The sequence below is a fragment of the Pimephales promelas genome, chromosome 8 (genome assembly GCF_988280905.1).
Source record: "Pimephales promelas chromosome 8, fPimPro1.hap1.1, whole genome shotgun sequence".
In the NCBI taxonomy this organism is placed as follows: domain Eukaryota; kingdom Metazoa; phylum Chordata; class Actinopteri; order Cypriniformes; family Leuciscidae; genus Pimephales; species Pimephales promelas.
In genome coordinates this window covers 25,003,097-25,020,674 of record NC_142776.1, presented here as the reverse complement: position 1 = coordinate 25,020,674, position 17,578 = coordinate 25,003,097, and the positions used below count along the sequence as shown (strand labels likewise).

The window sequence follows — 17,578 nt, the reverse complement described above, 5'->3', positions numbered from 1 at the left end:
ATCCTACATACATTTCCCATGGAGGGACAGAAAGCTCTCGGACTAAATCTAAAACATCTTAAACTGTGTTCCAAAGATGAACGGAGGTCTTACGGGTTTGGAACAACCCGGTCTCATCCCAAGACGTCATATAACTGACGTTTTGGGACGTCTTTTGACCATACGTCAATATTCGCCTTTTTAGGGCCCCCTTAAACGTCGGTAGATGAGGTTATGGGATCCTAACTCTACCCCAGACCTAAACTTAACCCTAAACCTAACCCGTCACCTAACTGACGTTAAAGGTAAAGCGTCAGTTGTATGACGGCCCGGGATCGCCATCTACCGACGTTTAAGGGGGCCCTAAAAAGGCGGATATTGACGTATGGTCAAAAAACGTCCCAAGACGTCAGTTATATGACTTTTTGGGATGAGACTGTGTTATTTAGAACGACAGGAGGGTGAGTCATTAATGACATCATTTCAATTTTTGGGTGAACTAACCCTTTAATTTTAGGTATTAGGAGTAGGATTAAGGGATGTAGAGTCATGCAGAGTAAGACATTAATTTGTGCTTTATATATATTAATAAACAGTCAACATCCCAATATCCTAATATACGATTTGGACCCTAAAATAAAGTGTTACCGAAACTTTTATTGAAAGATAACTGTATTAGATATGACAAGAGTTACATAGCAACATTTAGTAAAAAAATTTCGGTTATGTATTAGTAATATATATATTTTTTTTTTTACAAAACACTTTATCACAAGGAATAGCAGGGGGTTGTGATCGGCTAATGTCATTGCAATAATGTCCTATGCAATGACGTTTGCCATATATATATATATATATATATATATATAATGTTTGTTTCTTGTGCAAAAACCTTTATTAACATTACAAATGAGCTTCAAAAATCAATGCCACGACCCCTTTTAATCATAGTTTTTATTTTTAGCACTGCGATTAGTGCCAATATTTTCACTTTGCCATCTTCCATGGCATATCCAAGGATTGCAAGGCTCTGTTCAATATAATGCACAATAGAGCCCTATTCGGACATAACTAGTTTTCCAGGGGGTCGTTAGAGAAATTCGTGTTTCACAGGCGTACTTTGTGATTTTAATCCAGTCCGAATCTGCCAAGTCTGTGTTTTTCTCACACAACCTCAGTAAAAATTCCAGAGAAAATTACCAACTGTTTTTCGGCGAACTCAGCTGTCCTCTGAGAAACCTAATCCCGTCTGAATGTGAATGTCTGTGATTGCTGATGTTGTATTATTCTAAAGATTCTCCTCATGTGTTTTTTGACCTACCCGAGCTAGTTAGTGCACCAATCTTCAGCATGCTTTCATTTAGTTTCAATTTGGATGGTCTCTGACGAAAAAATAACATATACAATCAATAAATAGAGCCAAATGATTGATCAGTGTGAGGTAAGAGTTAGACACTTCACATATGTAGGTTTATTGTAAACAGCCACTGCAATAAACGTGAAGTTTACTTAAATAGGGTTTTATATAATAAATCAAAATTATATTAACAAAGAATAAGCTGCACTGCTAGCACAGTGAGTGTCTGGCTCACTCATTGGCTGTGCTACGGCAACTGCACATTCAACGGTGCAGGCGACTCCGGTGTGTGCTCCAATGAGCTATCATTACATCATACACGTCAAAGCCTGCCACAAGGGGCATGGCTATAGCCCATAAAAGTCCCTGAAATAGCCATTATAGCAGATTTAATCTAGCCTAAAAATCTAGACACACCATAGTGGCAGTAAAAATGATTTTGCCGCCAGTGTGGTCTAGCAAGTCTCCGTTGGCTTTCGAAGTGGAAAAACCAAACTCTGGTCAGGTCAATCACATCGTGTATAGAGTTGGTGGGCAGGCTTAACACAATGACGACAGAGTTAAGATGGTTCTGCGCCGTGATTTCCATAGGTTAATTCCCTGCTACTTGAAAACAAACAAGATGTTTTCGAATCAGCTTTGGCCGCGACTGTGGAGGACTTGGAGTTAAGAGAATGTCACTTAAGTCATTCTTAAAAAAATTAAGATGTGTTCGGAGTTTTGACGACCAGACACGGCAAAAGTTTAATACATCAACTTGCTCCACTGGTGGGAAAACGCATTGGACTCACTCAGCTACATCAAGCTTGTATATTTAAGTTCAGTGATTTCACTTAAATGGCAATGATAATTACCTATTAATTTTTATTTAAGTGAAATTACTGAACTTAAATTTACAAGTTTGATAAAAATCATCATTAAAGAAGAAAATTTCAAATGGCATTTAGAGGCTTTTGCATCTGAACTCTTCATATAGTGTTTTTTTTTGTAAAATCGATTCAGAATCATCCACATCTGTATCTCAATGCATGTAAGAATCAATTTTTCCACCCCTATGGTCTATCCTAAATTAACTGTAGCATATTCAGTTCGGCCTTTTATGTTCTTGTTGACCAAGGGTGGCATTCGATCATGCTTGTCTAGGTTTCTTCTTATTACTCTGCAGTGGAATGTTTTTTTTTTCTTCTCCTTCTTTTCATCAGGTCATCTTGCAAGTCTTTGGCAGTAAATTGAGGATTTTTCTGAGTAGCTCTGTTCAAACATTTCATTCCCCTTAATGATATTGTGCTTTTCCTTCAAAAACCTCAATGGTTTGCTGGTACAACACATTTTAAATGTATGAATAAGACTGCCAGCTATGTTTCTAGAAACTTAGTGTTTTGGAAAGCTTTTTATAACCACATACTTTGTAATGTAATAAAACAACTTATCTATAGCTATTGTGAGAGCTCGTTTGACTTATTTGCCACTCAACTTCAGCACATCCATGGGCTAAATGTATGCATGTATATGTTTAAGAGCTATAAAAGATAATGCAGTTTTGCTATAGAGTTTCCAAATGCTTAATTGCATTTCAATTGTGTACCATACATACATATACTGTAAGTGACTTAAAAACAGCAGCGTTGAATACTTATGACATAACTGTTATACAAAAAATCCTATAACTCATAAGCATTTTATTATATATTGACATATATCACTTTTAATTTGCCATTTAACTATTATAGATATAAATTTGAAGAAAAAAATGTACATTTGTAAATTACTACAGTCTCCGAGGGTTGAAAAGCTTAAAACCTTTGGAATTCGATTTCTTTTGAAAGAAACTTTTACTTTTTTCCAGCAACGAGGATGTATTAAATTGATTGAAAGGGGCAGTAAAGCCGTTTACACTGGTACAAAAAAAAAAAAAAAAAAGAAGAGAACCCAATGTTTTCCACAAAACCACAATAATAAGAAATGTTACTTTAGCATCAAACCAGCATATTACAATAAAGGATCATGTAACAAAGACAAGTACTAACAGTGGTATTTGAATTCAGCAAATGTAAATTGACTTTAAAAATAACAAATTCTCTCTATATTTTTTAAACGGCATATAAATTCATGAAAAATTATGCCACATTGGCTCACATTAACATTAAAATGTAAATTTTGAGAGTGCAGCCCTGGTGCAATGCTGGGATTATTTTGAATGTAGAAAAACATTTTTTTTTTTTTTGTCCTCAGTAATATAGTCAATGGAGGACTGCAGTCTCTTTTCGCATTGCTCAGTTCCTCATTAAGTCTAGCCACAAAAACAGCCATGATGCCTGACCTGCACGTCTGGAAAATTGATCGCAGAAAGATCTGCTCATGCTTCTTCTGGAGTCGCTTCGAAAACCATCATCCCACTTAGCAGCTCTCCGACTCATCTATTAACACATCACCATGTGCTTGATCAGACCGTAACACCAAAAGTGGCTTTTCCTCATCAAACATATGACTGCACAAGGCCTTTGAGAAATGAGAGTCAAGTAATCAGGCATCGGTGATCAAAGGAGATGGATCTAAGTCAATAACATGGATTATGGTAAATGAGAAGATCGCAGGCTTGGACTGACACTCACAGTGCTGGTGAGCAGCTAATAAGTTGATCTTTGACACATACATTGTTTTCATGGAACATGTCATTTTTTTTTCATAGTGGGATAAAGAGAAAGAGAGAAACCAGCTGTGGAATACACCATCTCCACAACAGAAAGTTTGCCCACCAAGCATTTGACAGCCAATTGTATGCCCAGGAGACATGACATAGTGCTGTTATTAAGTAAAATGGGCCACGTTTTGTAACACTTGAGCAAATCAGCTTGAACACAAAATGCTAATGATGCCTCTGCAGAAGATGACAGAGAAGAACGGATTGAGAGAACAGACAAAAACAAATAAAAGAGCTGGTTGCTGAGTTTGACCTTATAAATCTATGCTATTACACAAAGAAACATATGCTGAAACTTGTAAAATCTCCATTTCAGCAACTATCAACAGAAGATATTTTGTTGTCAGAACAGGCAACACCACGTTTAAATTGAGAATAAAACGGATCAACAATACTACCTAAATGTCACAGAGACATGGAAACAATTGTTATTAGCTTTCCAACAATCGGTTTAGCTTGATGTTGTTTGCAGTACAAAAACACAAGGAATTGAATATTTACAATCAATACAGCAACATTTAGAAAAGCAAGCGCAGAATGTGGAAACAAGAAATGAAAAAACACCTTAAGCGTTCATTTTGGATAACTTTGAACTCATGTTTAAGTTTTGTGCAATATAATTTTAAATGTTTAAGTTTTGATTCATGCTTACCATTTTTAATGCATTTTTTATTATTTTGAGTCAGGCTTATTATTATTTTTCGATATGTGACTGTGTTGATATCAAGTCTGATAACTTTGCATTTTTCTGTTTTGTACTATAAAAAAAAATAATAAATAACATCTGATCGATTCGGTAAACTTAACAATTTGTTTGGTTCATAAAACTCTCTTCAATCAGAGTGAGTGTTTCGTCAGTGTTCCACAAGGATCCCTTGGCACGGGGTGAGTCTAATGATTGGCTGACTGTCAGCCATCCAATGCACCAGTGATCAATTATTCAACAGAACTGCATGTTTTTACCTCTCCAGACACTAAGGAATAGCTTTGCTACGCTGTTTATCACCATCTCTGCACATTGGCTGAAACAAAGGAACTCAATAAGTCACTAAAAGAGAATCTACAGTGAATAAAACACATAAATACAACCTAAACCCTTGACCATAAAAGAGACATGCACCCTAGACAGTAAGAGAGAAGAGCACTCTTGGAAAAACCAGAGTTGACTGTCTGACCTAGTTAGCATATGAACACCCCCACAAGCGGACTGTACCACAATAAGAAACACAGGGGCAACTCAGGCCCCATAAAGAGCTTCACACAACATTTGAGACATAATGTTGTCTTATTTAAAGTCACCATTTGTGCAAATACTTATGCCTTTTCTTTTTGTCAGAGATATTCACAAATCATAGACAGATCCCTAAATTCAGAATTGGAAGTAACATTTCTAGTGGGAGACGAAGTCTGTGATTTGCACACAATGTCCTCAAATTTCAAGCGGAGGGTTTTATTATAGGGTTGTGGTGCCTGATCTGAATGTAGGGAGGAGATAATTAGCCATTTTGCTCTGAAGACTGAGGGTATAAGAGATTATGGATGCCATAGAGATGTGGTAACATTTTTCACTCCATGATGATACATTATAAATATATATTTATGTGTGTGTGTGTGTGTGTGTGTGTGTAAATGTATACATTTAAAGTCTTAGAAAAGTCTATAACACACACACACACACACACACATATTTTATATATATATATATATATATATATATATATATATATATATATATATATATATATAAGGGCTGTCAACTTTAGTCGACTATTTGGTCGATGCCGTCTTGGTCGACTGACATTCTCATTGGTTCTCATAGAAAGAAATTTTCATTGATTTACTCCTTGAAATGTATTCCTTTATAAGCAGTTATATATTCCTGTATTCTAAATATAATTAGCCTATGTTTTATCCCCAATTTTAAATGCTTTAATTTAGGCTATTTGATAACAGCACCACAGTTTAGTGCACCACGTGGGAACCGCACCTGTGGCTGGCTGCACTGCTGCTTCGCGCTCAGTTTGGAATAATAGGTAGTTTTGCTGTATTCATTCAGTTAGAACGCTACTTGGCTTTAGTTGAAAAAACGTCCAAGAAATCTAAATATTTTGTCTGGCTGCATTTAAAAAAAAAAAAGAAAAAAAAAAAAAAGACAACAAGACTGTGGAGTGCAAGCTATGTGGCCTACAGCTAACTTACCATAGCTATCATAACAACCAATATGGCCTATCACCTAAAAGTGGTAAGCAACATATACACGTACCAGACAGTGTGTTTGTTTTAAAATGCCTTGATCGGCTAGACAAAAGCTAAAGAAGTATATATAGCCTGTATAAATGAGAGATTTTGTAAGGATTTTTCATTATTTGTAGTTTTTCAGTTATTTTTTCAGACGCTATTTTCAGTTTTAGCAGTTATATTTTTTGTAGCATGTGGTGTGGTGTGGTCAGGTGCGCGATTGTGACGGTCACTATAGACCTAGGACAGAGCTCCTCACTTTGCAGTTAAAAAGAATCACTTCATTTTCAAAGAATCGTATTATTATAGTATTATGTGTTGTTTTTTTGCTTTATGACAGTTGTTTAAAAAATGTTCAATCAAAATGCAAAACATGTCTTTTTTTTTTTTTGTCAACTGATCATTGCGCAGGACAGGACTTTGGTCGACTAAGGATTTCTTTGGTTCACTACAGCCCTAATACAGTATATATATATATATATATATATATATAGTGTTACAATATTGTTTATTTGACCAAATTTAGGGATAACACCCAAGTTAGGGAAAATGTACACTCACCCTCTGAAGCAGAGGCCCCTGGGGGCAGGAGCCCTACAGGTGTTGGCGGTACAGGTCTCAGCCAGGGCTTTCCTGAAGTAAGGCTCATCCTCACGACCCCAACATACTCCACAAAGGTGCCAGGGAAGTTGCCTTTCTCCTTAGTGCGTTCATTGGTGCCATGCAGCCAGCCCTTTGGGCACTTCTCGTCCCCCTCCTGGAGGTCGGACGTCAGCAGTGCCATCTTACTGACCGTAAGGAGATCGCCAGGCTGCAGAGAGATATCGTCACCCCTCTCCTGTTTGTACTCGAACAGTGCACGGTACTGGAAGCTGTCTGAGCTCATGATCTGTTATTTACATGAGCACAGATGGTTTTCGGGTGTTTGGTGCTTGTATAAAACTGACCTGGATGTAAATTCTTGGTTTAAATCCTGAGAGCAAACTCACTTGGAAAGTCCTTGTGTTAAATCCTGAGAGCTCAGTGACATGTAGTTTCTTGTAAGGGTTAAAACTCCCAACAGCACCATATGTTGGGCAGAGGCCGTTATTGCGCAGTTCTAGATTTGGTCCATAAATAAAAAGCACAGATTTATTTGAAACGAATTCTAGCAGTCTGTGGCAAGATAAAAAACAGGGTCAGAGAAAGCAAAAACAGCCCCATGAAGTGAGAGATGAACAAGCGGGTGATGGTGCAGGACAGTGATAGCACAAATTTGGGGGGCACAGTGACCTGGAATCGGGACGTTGGGCTTTTCTGCAGCATTGGCACTAGTCCACATATAGAAATGAAACATTTATTGAAGTAACCTCTCAGTCCATTAGCAGGTGTGGTCAGAAAGATATTAACATAGTCATTGGCAGTCTATTTATCAATTGAGTGAGCAAGAGCCTCGGTCGTCTTCTTGTTAAAGACTTTTAAACCTGAAAGCATTCATTTTACAGTTAGTTTCACAAATTCTAACTCAAATCAACTTGAATTCACAATCTTTCCATTAAAAGAGCAACTTTTTACATTTCAATTATAATAATGAAATAAACATGCACGGATTGGAGTTCAAATGCAAAAGCACTGTAATGCATGCACAGCATCACAACCTCTGTGTTAAACAGTCGCAGAGCAATACAATGTAAAATGACATGTAGGCTACATGCCTGACTTACAGCGCGTGACTGGGACAGTGCCAACTTGTGTACAGCGTGCAGAAACTAGACTCGCGTGATATTGCTTACAAACTTACCTACTGCCGCACTTCCCCAAACTGCCCAAAATGCAGGATGCACGTAGTCCAACACAAGAGAAACGAGCGAGGATGTATTGTCTGTTTAGTTAAAACATGCGTTTAAAATATATTCCCAAACAACCTGCGTAGCTGAGTCAGACATCCAGCCAGACTAGTGCTGTAGTACGGTTCTGCCCGAGTGACGTCAGAGACCACGCCTCCGCTGTCTGCTTATCACACCGTGGGACAAAGTTGGGAATTCGGATGTCCTTATGTAGCGGTCAGGATGGGAAGAACGCACTGCAGCGTGAAAATGTAGCATCGTACTTTTCATTCGCCTAAACACATTGAAGTTACATAATAGGCTATACTCCTCTGACGTATGTTCTTTAGACCAGGGTTTTTAATCTTTACAGACCCAAGAACACCAGCAACTCAGACTCCTAAAAGCATTTCTGTTGTTATTATTATAATCATTATTATTGTTTGTGTTTATATATATATATATATATATATATATATATATACAGTTAGGAAAATATTTTCAAGGTAACACTGTATAATATATTCCATTCAAGAATGTTTCAGTGTTATTTTAGTTTTATTTTACTTTTATTATAGATGTTGGTATCTACCATAATATTTCTTTTAAAAAAGAAAACAAAAAAGTAGGTTTGTTTCCATTTGAAAAGAAAACTGGAAAAGTATTTCAAAGAAATGACCTCTGTAAACCTCTTATGTTCAGGTCAAGTGTAGTAGCACAATATTCATGATCTATTTTTCTTTTCCTTAAACATTTTTGAAAACATTCAAGAAGAAATGTGTGTTTAAACTGCCCCTATATGTTAAAGGTTCCTAATTATGTTTACAACAGGCTTACATGCTTCAGAGGTCAAAAAACACTTTCTTTTTCTCATGTTATACATTGCACATCACCACATTTTTCAATGGTTCTCTAACAACTTTCCACAAACCTCCTCTACTGTGATTGTGTACGATCAGTTCTGAGGAAGCTTCCTAAGCTGAAATTTCAGAATGATCTGTCTGGCCACTGTAATGACGTTGATTTTTTACCATATCAATCCAAGCGTGAGATGCAACAATAATTCCTCACTATCAGCAATAAAGTGTATGTCCATCAACAAACAATGTGTATATTTCCAATGTATTGCTGTGCACATACATTATTAATTATTAGTCAAACAGCTTTTAACCAAGCCCAGCGAATGAGTCATTGAGGTGAAAGACCGCCTTTGCAGAAGAAAATCAACACAGTCTACTTCATCATTGCAACTTTGGCCCAAAGTATCCTAATGCTAGGAATGTGGTTATTTATTTCCAGCAATGTGAATGTCTCAGTTGAGCATTATTTATTTGTAGCCTGTTTGGTACATTTCACAGTGAATTCTTTAGCATATCAGTGGATCAGGCAAACAGACTTTTATGATATGGACTTGACAGTAACTGTGCGAAAACATTATTTCTAATGCCTGATCTGTTACCAATGATTTCTGATATGTAATGATTCATGGACAGTCAGATATTCTTTGTCTCCCTATGTGTCAGTAAAAAAGAGATGGTCAACTTCACACTGTTTCTCTTAGTAGCCTACAATGAAAATAATCTGTTAATTAAACTGTGATTAAATTATATATAGAAAGTGATCAAAGAACGATCCTTTTTGCAATCGCTGGAGTCATCAATCAAACAGCGCAAGTTGAATAGTGGATCTAGAATAGTGGATCTAGTTTGGAGGTCGAATAGATGTCCAGAGTTGATCATGGACCGACAGACCCAATATAGATCTGCACATTCTTATTGAACCCTTAAAAAGGGTTTTGTATAGAACCTTTTAGGGGTTACAAATATGTAGCACTGATAGAACCTTTTCTTCTAAGAGTGAAGGTCTAAAGTTGAAAGGCAGTGTATGTTTAGTTTTTATACTGATAGAATTAGATTGCTGGAAGATAGAATGTTGGGAAGGAGATGAATAGATGAGAAGATGATATGTATGTGAAAACAATTTTTTCATACAGAAAGAGATAGAAAGAAATAATGAAAGCACTCAATTGGACATGAAACCATGCACACCATCTCTTGCATATGTTCTGATCCTGGGATGGTTCGAAGGTAATACTAATAATAAGTGTTTTTTATTTTTTTTTATTTTATCATTATATTTATTTAGTTTAGCGTAAACAAATTGTTTAGTTCTGTTGTTAGCTTTTCTGAATTAACCTTCATGGCGTCTATAGAGATAAACTGAGACTGAGCCCTCTTCAACACCAGTGACATGGAACTCCATTTTCTTGTCAGTTGGTGACTGTTGAGCTAAAGGTAATAGCAATCTTCAGTCAGCATTTTTGCTGTTCATCTGACCAGCTTGTTTTCACAAGGAATAAATTGAAATTATATACAGAAGGGGAAGTGAAAGAATCAAACCACTTACAACTAAATTGGTCCATATCTGAAAACCTACATTTTTGCAATGTGGCTGTTTATTTAGTTTATTTTAGTTTTTACGCTGGTTTGATTTCAAAGTGGGAAAATAGACCCTCTAAAGGTCATTGTTTAGAAAAGCAGAAAATTACAAGCTTTAAACATAATGAAAAGCTGTCAAAAAAAAAAAAAAAGATGTGTTTTATTGTCTTTCTACATTCCAATAGTAAGATTTGAATTTCTTAAGCATGCCAAAGTTATGGACCTGCATTTCATTTAGGGATAATAGAACAATGCTGAAGCCAAGACCAACACCTTATTTCGAGGTGTATTGGTTTAGCCCTGTTCCTCTTGTGGGATTCAAAGCTTTATCTTTATTGCACAAACCAAAGCAAATACTAATCCACACCATTCCAGATGTTTTTTTTTTTTTTTTTTTTTTTTTTTTAAGGAACACATCTGTTTTCATTTGTTAAACCCACCAACATTGAACTTACTCTTCCAGGCACAATTAATAAAATAAAGAGTGATAAAGGCAACAGAAAAGGTTTACATTTTAGCAAACCTCCACCCACATCTGCTGGCCCTGGGTGTACAACGCATTCTCACCCCAAGGCGTCACCTTTGACCATGCTTCAATATTTGACGTTTTAGGCGCCCTTTAGCGTCACTTACAGTACATGACGCGATCCTACGGCGTCGCTGGGGTGTAATACTGCAGTCTATTTATTGGCAATGCATCCCACATTCAATTGAATTTTTATGCCTGTACTATCAATATAAATGCATGTAGCTCCAAGGCAAATGTTGGTGTGAAAACCAGTGCAGATCCCGAAGTCCTCAGGGTCGATGCTTTCCTGAACGGTCCTAGCTGATATTGCACCAATCAGAGATCTGGGGCATATTAGTGGCCAGTGGTTAGTGAATAGAGAGATAGGCACAGTCATATGTTTAGCAGAAGGTAATACAGATTATATGTTGGGAATGTAATTTCGATAAAATTATTGTAGGGAATGTTTGTTTCGCTTATCATACAAAAACATGTGTCTTCAAGAGTAAGTGATGGAAGAAAAGCTGAAGTGTGTAATAGAAGCTCAGGCAGATTTTAGGTATCATTTTCAGGAGGTGGCAATCAAGACAGGAGGCTTAACCTATTTTCTATATCCACAGAGCATACTACAGGTAGACGTTTGACATTTGTAAGCATGAGTGAACACAGAATGCGAAATAGCTAAACATTCAGTTTGACTGAAATTGTTGGGATTCAGGGCAAGGTTTCCAGACAGCTTGATAGTGTTTGGCTACTGATACTGACACTGTTGCTCTACAAAGTGTAGTTAATGTGTTGCAAATCAGTGAGATGATACAGAAACATATCCTTGCAATACTTCGTATCAGCTGGTTCATAGAATGTATTGTGGTAAGACTGTAAGGTTCCATTTGTTATCATTAACCTGTTAACTGTCACCCCCCCTTTTTTGAATAGACATGAAAATGCACATTTCGAACTTAAATGGTTGTAATTCAAGAATGCTTTGGAATATAGACATATGATTGGTCTTGTTTTAAAGAAGACATTTGGCAGATTTTTGTAGAAGTGAAATAAATTAAGAAAGTGAAACAGAAAAAAAGTTATTGAGGTTTGAGTTTATGGAAATGTACAATGCAAAAATATTAATTATTCATATTTTACATAAAATATATATTTTCAAAACCTGGGCTACTCTAAAATGGCAGAAAAATCAAAGCCAAAAATCTGAACAAGTTGTGTTTCAAATTTTAGGTTGATATCTCAAAAAATGAGCTTTCATTAAGATTTTGTTTGAGCGCAGTACCAAACTTTTTCACTAGGGCACAATCAGACTCCATTACTGCCCATATAAGGGCGCCTGCATTTCCATTCGTGTTTTGAGTGATATGAACCATTATTTTCACAATTTTCATACAATTTCTGAAGTAGAGATCCTATTCAGAACTAGCATGGGAAGTTTGGCAGATTTTGATATGAATTGAACCTCTAAGAAACACATACAAAGAACACGCATGTAAGTCATAGCTAGCTGCCACGTCACAAATGGTGAATTTATTATTTTTTTCTTGATATTTCAAACTTTTCAGACCTTTTTTTTCCAAAATAATTGAATGGATTCTATCTTTTGAACTTTTGGCATGAAAACAAACTGAGGTATCTACCATTTTTTCATGATTTTTCATGTTTACTGCTATTTTAAAATAGAGGTCTGAACACGCCTTATGAGTATGAAAATATTCTTGTTTTATATTGATAAATTATGGCTCCTCTGTAATATATTTTGAAAATCAGTCACCAAATATGGAAACTAGAGATTGTAAGCTTTCAAATGATATATAGTTTGTCAATATTATTTAAGGTATTTACTAAGATATTATTGTTTTAAAAATATAGTGGCAAACGTCCCACCTGTGGGACGGTGACAGTTATGGGGAAAAGCTTATTTACTATTAATTTCAACATTTACTGATTTTTTGAATCAAAAGTCCTATCTGTTAATATTTTTTAATGGACTGAACTAAGTCAGAATCAGAGTCAGAATTAGGAACATATCTGTTTTATTTGTAAATCAATATTTTAACAAAATGTACGTTTATAAGACAGTATGTACAACTATGTGAAAAAAGTATTTAGTATCTAATAGGCTAATCAAAACAGTAAAAACAAATACAAGCTACTGTTCAAGCTAGAACACTTAATGACTTAAGTATAGCTTGATCGAAAGAAACAAGTATAGGCCGAATATACTTAGACCTTTCTAAGTCAAGTATAATTAAGTGCAATTTTAAGTATATTTCTCAGAAGTACACAGTATATTTTACGATAAGTAGGCTACATAAACAGTTAGTTAAAAGGAAGTCTACAAATAACACACTTAATTAAACTTCTATTTCATAAGGGGATGGCACAATTTAGCATAACAATCTTTGGGTAATATATTCCTTTAAATAGGCATCTAGGTATGTTTGTTCATGTAAAGAGGCAGAAGCCACTTACAGCTGGAATTAAAAAAAAATAAAGGAGTGGGTCAAGGGACAAAAACATTAGACTAGAGGACAGAGTGACTGTAAAACAAAGGGACAAAAAAGCACTGAAGAGGGGTTACCTACTGCCCGCAGCATCACTTGTAAAGAGCTGTTATCCAACCAAAATAAACATTAGAAGGTGCAATGAATTGAAAGGAAAGCCATAGAAAGAGAAGGAAGACTGCTAAGGTTGTCCGCCTCAGGGGTGAGTGGATAAGAGAGGACAGCCAGAGCAAGGAATTGATGTCATCATAAGCCAGAAAAGAAAAATAGATAAAGAAGGACATAAAAGGGGTATGGTAGCAGTGTGTGGAGAATACAATAACAGAACGAGTCTCTTAAAGGTACAATATGTAAGAATTTTATAATAAAATATCCACTTGCATACACGTGTGATATATTTCCTGCAGTTGTGTACTTACAATATCCCCAAAGTATCCAAAGATATCTTTTTTGTTTCAGAGAAATTCCGATTTAAAAAAAAAAGAAAAAAAAAAACTTTGGGAAAAACAAGTAGACCTAAAATGAGGATCAATAGCTTGTTTTCATATGATGTCATGCCACTGCGTTTCCATGGCGCGAAATGCAAATGGAGGGCAGGAAGTGATTTGCTGTATTTAGAAGCACTATAACAAATTCAAAATGCATCGTTTTGCATCGTTTATCGTTAATCAAACCACAAGGAGTTTTTATCGTGTACCAAATGTTGGTTGTTCATAAGGGGGGAAATGCTCAACGCATTCTCATCCAACGCATTCTCATCCTTTAACGTCATATAGAACGCTATATGACAAAACGGCGCTATACTACGCACATGGCACCCGTTATCGTTAATATAACACGTGCTGTGAGGGCTAAGTTTAGGTGTGGGGTAGGGTGTGCGTGTCATATTCACGCTAAAGGATTTATAACGTCTTGGGTTCACGTGTTATATTAACGTAAAAGGGTGCCATGTGCGTAGTATAGCGCCGTTTTTGCATATAGCGTTCTATATGACGTTAAAGGATGAGAACGGGCTGAAATGCTAGAAATTGACCGAAAAACTCCGGAAAAACGGCTTGCAAACCTGTGGTCGGGAGGAGCCGAATGGGAAAATGCCCCTGTGTGCAGTGTTCACTTCGTCAAAGGTGATTTACAGTAATACAACTTAAGTAACTGTTTGAGTAACGTGTAATGTTTCCTTTGTAACTTTGTAAAGTCAAAGTATGTCTGTAAGACGAGGTAATGTTTATTGCTGATATCTACCGCCTCGATGGCTGGAAAATATTTAAATTCAGTTGAAAAATCGCTCCTCTTCATAACGTAAGGATCACGTCCAACATATGTTTGATTTTTTGTTTATATCTTTCTCTTGAAATAGCTTGTAAAGTAGTATAGTAAGAACTTTCCTCCATCTCGTCCATTGCGCTCTTCACTCCCTGCCCTCCATCTGAATTTCGTGCGTCATCATAATCACGTGACTGAAACGTGTCGTTTTTGAGATGCCAAGATACTTATATATATATTTCTGAAATTTCATTATATTATAGTAGATGGCCTTATATTAGAGCTTATTCCACTAGGTGTACAAAACCAAGAATTAAAACAAATATATACAGGTACTCCGGTCCCAGAAAAACAACAACAACAAAAACAACAACAACAACCCATAAATAAAAAAAATATATAAAATCCACATAATCTATACTTGATGATATGGTAATTCATGCATATTTATATGAAGTATGAGAGAAGTATAACCTCAACACTATATAGAAGGTCAGTGTTATCATCACATGTTGAGCATATGTGTTCTCAGTGTGGGAGAGAGGCCAGACAGGATTCGTCTGGCGCTGAGAGAACCTAAGGGCTTTGAGTCGGCGCCATGACCTAGTAAATGTGTTCATCACAACACACGGGGTTGAAAACATGACTGCTGATTGGACCATTGACACTTATTTTCTTTGTTCCCATGATTCCCCCGAGACTATCTTCAGATTTAAATATGCACATTTTGTTGTGTTCCATGGGACAAGTTTATCCAAAGACATTCCCATTATCTCAATTTAGTGTTCTACATTTTCATGACTAACCCCATTTGTATTGCCAAACTTGAAAAGCATCGCGCTTTATTTTTGCATGTGTACCAATGGCAATACTGTTTTATTTGGTACTCAAAGATATTATTTAGCATTTCATTTTTTTAAATAACTTTTATTAATGGAAAATGTAATGGAAATGTTAACATGTTTTTTTTTTTTTAACAGATTCACTATTAATTAACTTTTAACTAACTTAACTATTCATTTTATAGCATGGAATAGCTAAGGTCAGTTCTACTTTGGTGTAATGTTTTTTAATAAACCAAGCTAAAAGGCAACTGAACAGCTTGAAACGAAAAACATTGTTATACAGTCTAGTTCTTCAAGCCATACAAGATGATGACAAAATCTTAACCATGTGAATGAGTGAACATTTTTTAAAGCACAACAATCAACTTTATCATCAAAGATAATGATAATTTATAGTATTAATATTACTTTGTATTTGTAACTTGATTAGTCATGGCATTTGTAGCACAACGTGTCAATAAATTGATTACATAAGAAAAAAAAAATCATGTGTTCTTAATTAAGAAAGTAAATCCTACTTTTTAAATAAATTAAACATTATTATAATATATTATTATTATTTTAACTGTATTACCAATTAAGAAGGGTAAACATGAAAAATAAAAGTAAATGACTTGTACAGCCAATTTGAATATTATGCTTAAAAATTTAAAGCAAAACAGAACTTGTGTTTTTAAGTTGAAGTTGGTTGACATTTTTTACAGTCTTTTTTAAAACTGTGCAAGAACTGTCAGAGAGTGTTTTATTTAAGCTTTTTTAAGTTTTATTTTGTGTGCACCCTGTCAAGGTGGTGCTCCGTTTTTTATCTGCAATGATAAACTGTGTTTTAAGGGCCCTATAGCATGATATTTTACTGTTGTGTTTTAGTTTTCCAATAACTGATATTCTCTCACTTGTTGTCTATTCCCATTATGCCTTTAAGACCCTGAACAACAAACTATTCTTGGGTGAGGTCATAATGAGTTCAGCTGTTTAAAGAGTTCTCAAGAATTCATCCAGGCATTCAACATGTCAGCCCCAATTCATCAAGAAACTGCTACTGTTGAGTTAACATGTTGATTCGTAAATTAATAATCACTTGTGGAAGACATGTCTCCAGATTCTGCCAACTAGAGAGTGAACTTCCCTCACACAACCTGCTCATTAGTAGTGATAAGTGGAGCAGTCATCAACTGGGATGGCACACTGTCGCAGAGCACTCATTCTTAGCTCCTACAGCAGCTCTTTTATTTTCCCTTTTGTTCTCATGCTTTTCTATAGTGACACTCTATATGTGTTTCTTCACTCTCATCTTGTTAAATTACATTTCCAAACAAACTCTTAAAGCTACAATATGTATATCCAAAAATCACTTGCACAGTGTGATATATTTCCTGCAGGTGTGTACTTACAATATCCCAAAAGTCTCCAAAGATTTTTTATTTCAGAAAAATTCCAATTTTAAATAAGTGGCCGTCCTGGAAAAAAATGGACTCGCGTGTGATATCTGTCTCTTTAGCAATTGCGACCTGGTTCATACCACTGTAATGTAAAAAAAAAAAAAAAAAAGAAAAAACATGAATGTTTGTACTCATCCATAAACATTATTAGATCCATCAGCTTGACAAGTCCCATCATTCAGCTCCTCACTGCGTCATAAACCTACGCTTTTGTTTTTGTTGGAAACTGCGCCCTTTTGTGGCAAAAAAAACAACAACAACAAAAAAAAAAACGATAAATTGTGCCTTTAAAAGAATAAAAAAACAATACATACATAATATGCAGAAAAGTTCATTTCATAAAAAAGTAACAAATAATTACTTTTAACAGCTTTCCTTAACAAGTTTCTGAAAAACAGTACAATAAAACATTTTTTTCATTTTCAACATTTACAATAAAATGAAATGGTTATTGAGCGCCAAATCAGTGTATAGTGAAATGATTTTGGAATCTTA

The 17,578-nt window shown here is 35.6% G+C and overlaps 1 protein-coding gene across 1 annotated transcript in view; it reads right to left on the bottom strand.

Annotated features, from left to right (window-relative positions):
• The window catches only part of pik3r3b (phosphoinositide-3-kinase, regulatory subunit 3b (gamma)), a 171,961-nt gene extending 163,716 nt beyond the window's left edge, over positions 1 to 8,245 (bottom strand). The window contains exons 1-2 of the mRNA XM_039647714.2: positions 8,056 to 8,245; positions 6,837 to 7,738 (exon numbers count right to left, since the gene is read on the bottom strand). Coding sequence (XP_039503648.2) covers positions 6,837 to 7,161 — 325 coding nt within the window. The 5' untranslated portion in view covers positions 7,162 to 7,738; positions 8,056 to 8,245. The remainder of the gene's footprint in view (positions 1 to 6,836; positions 7,739 to 8,055) is intronic.
• Between the last annotated feature and the right edge of the window lie 9,333 nt (positions 8,246 to 17,578).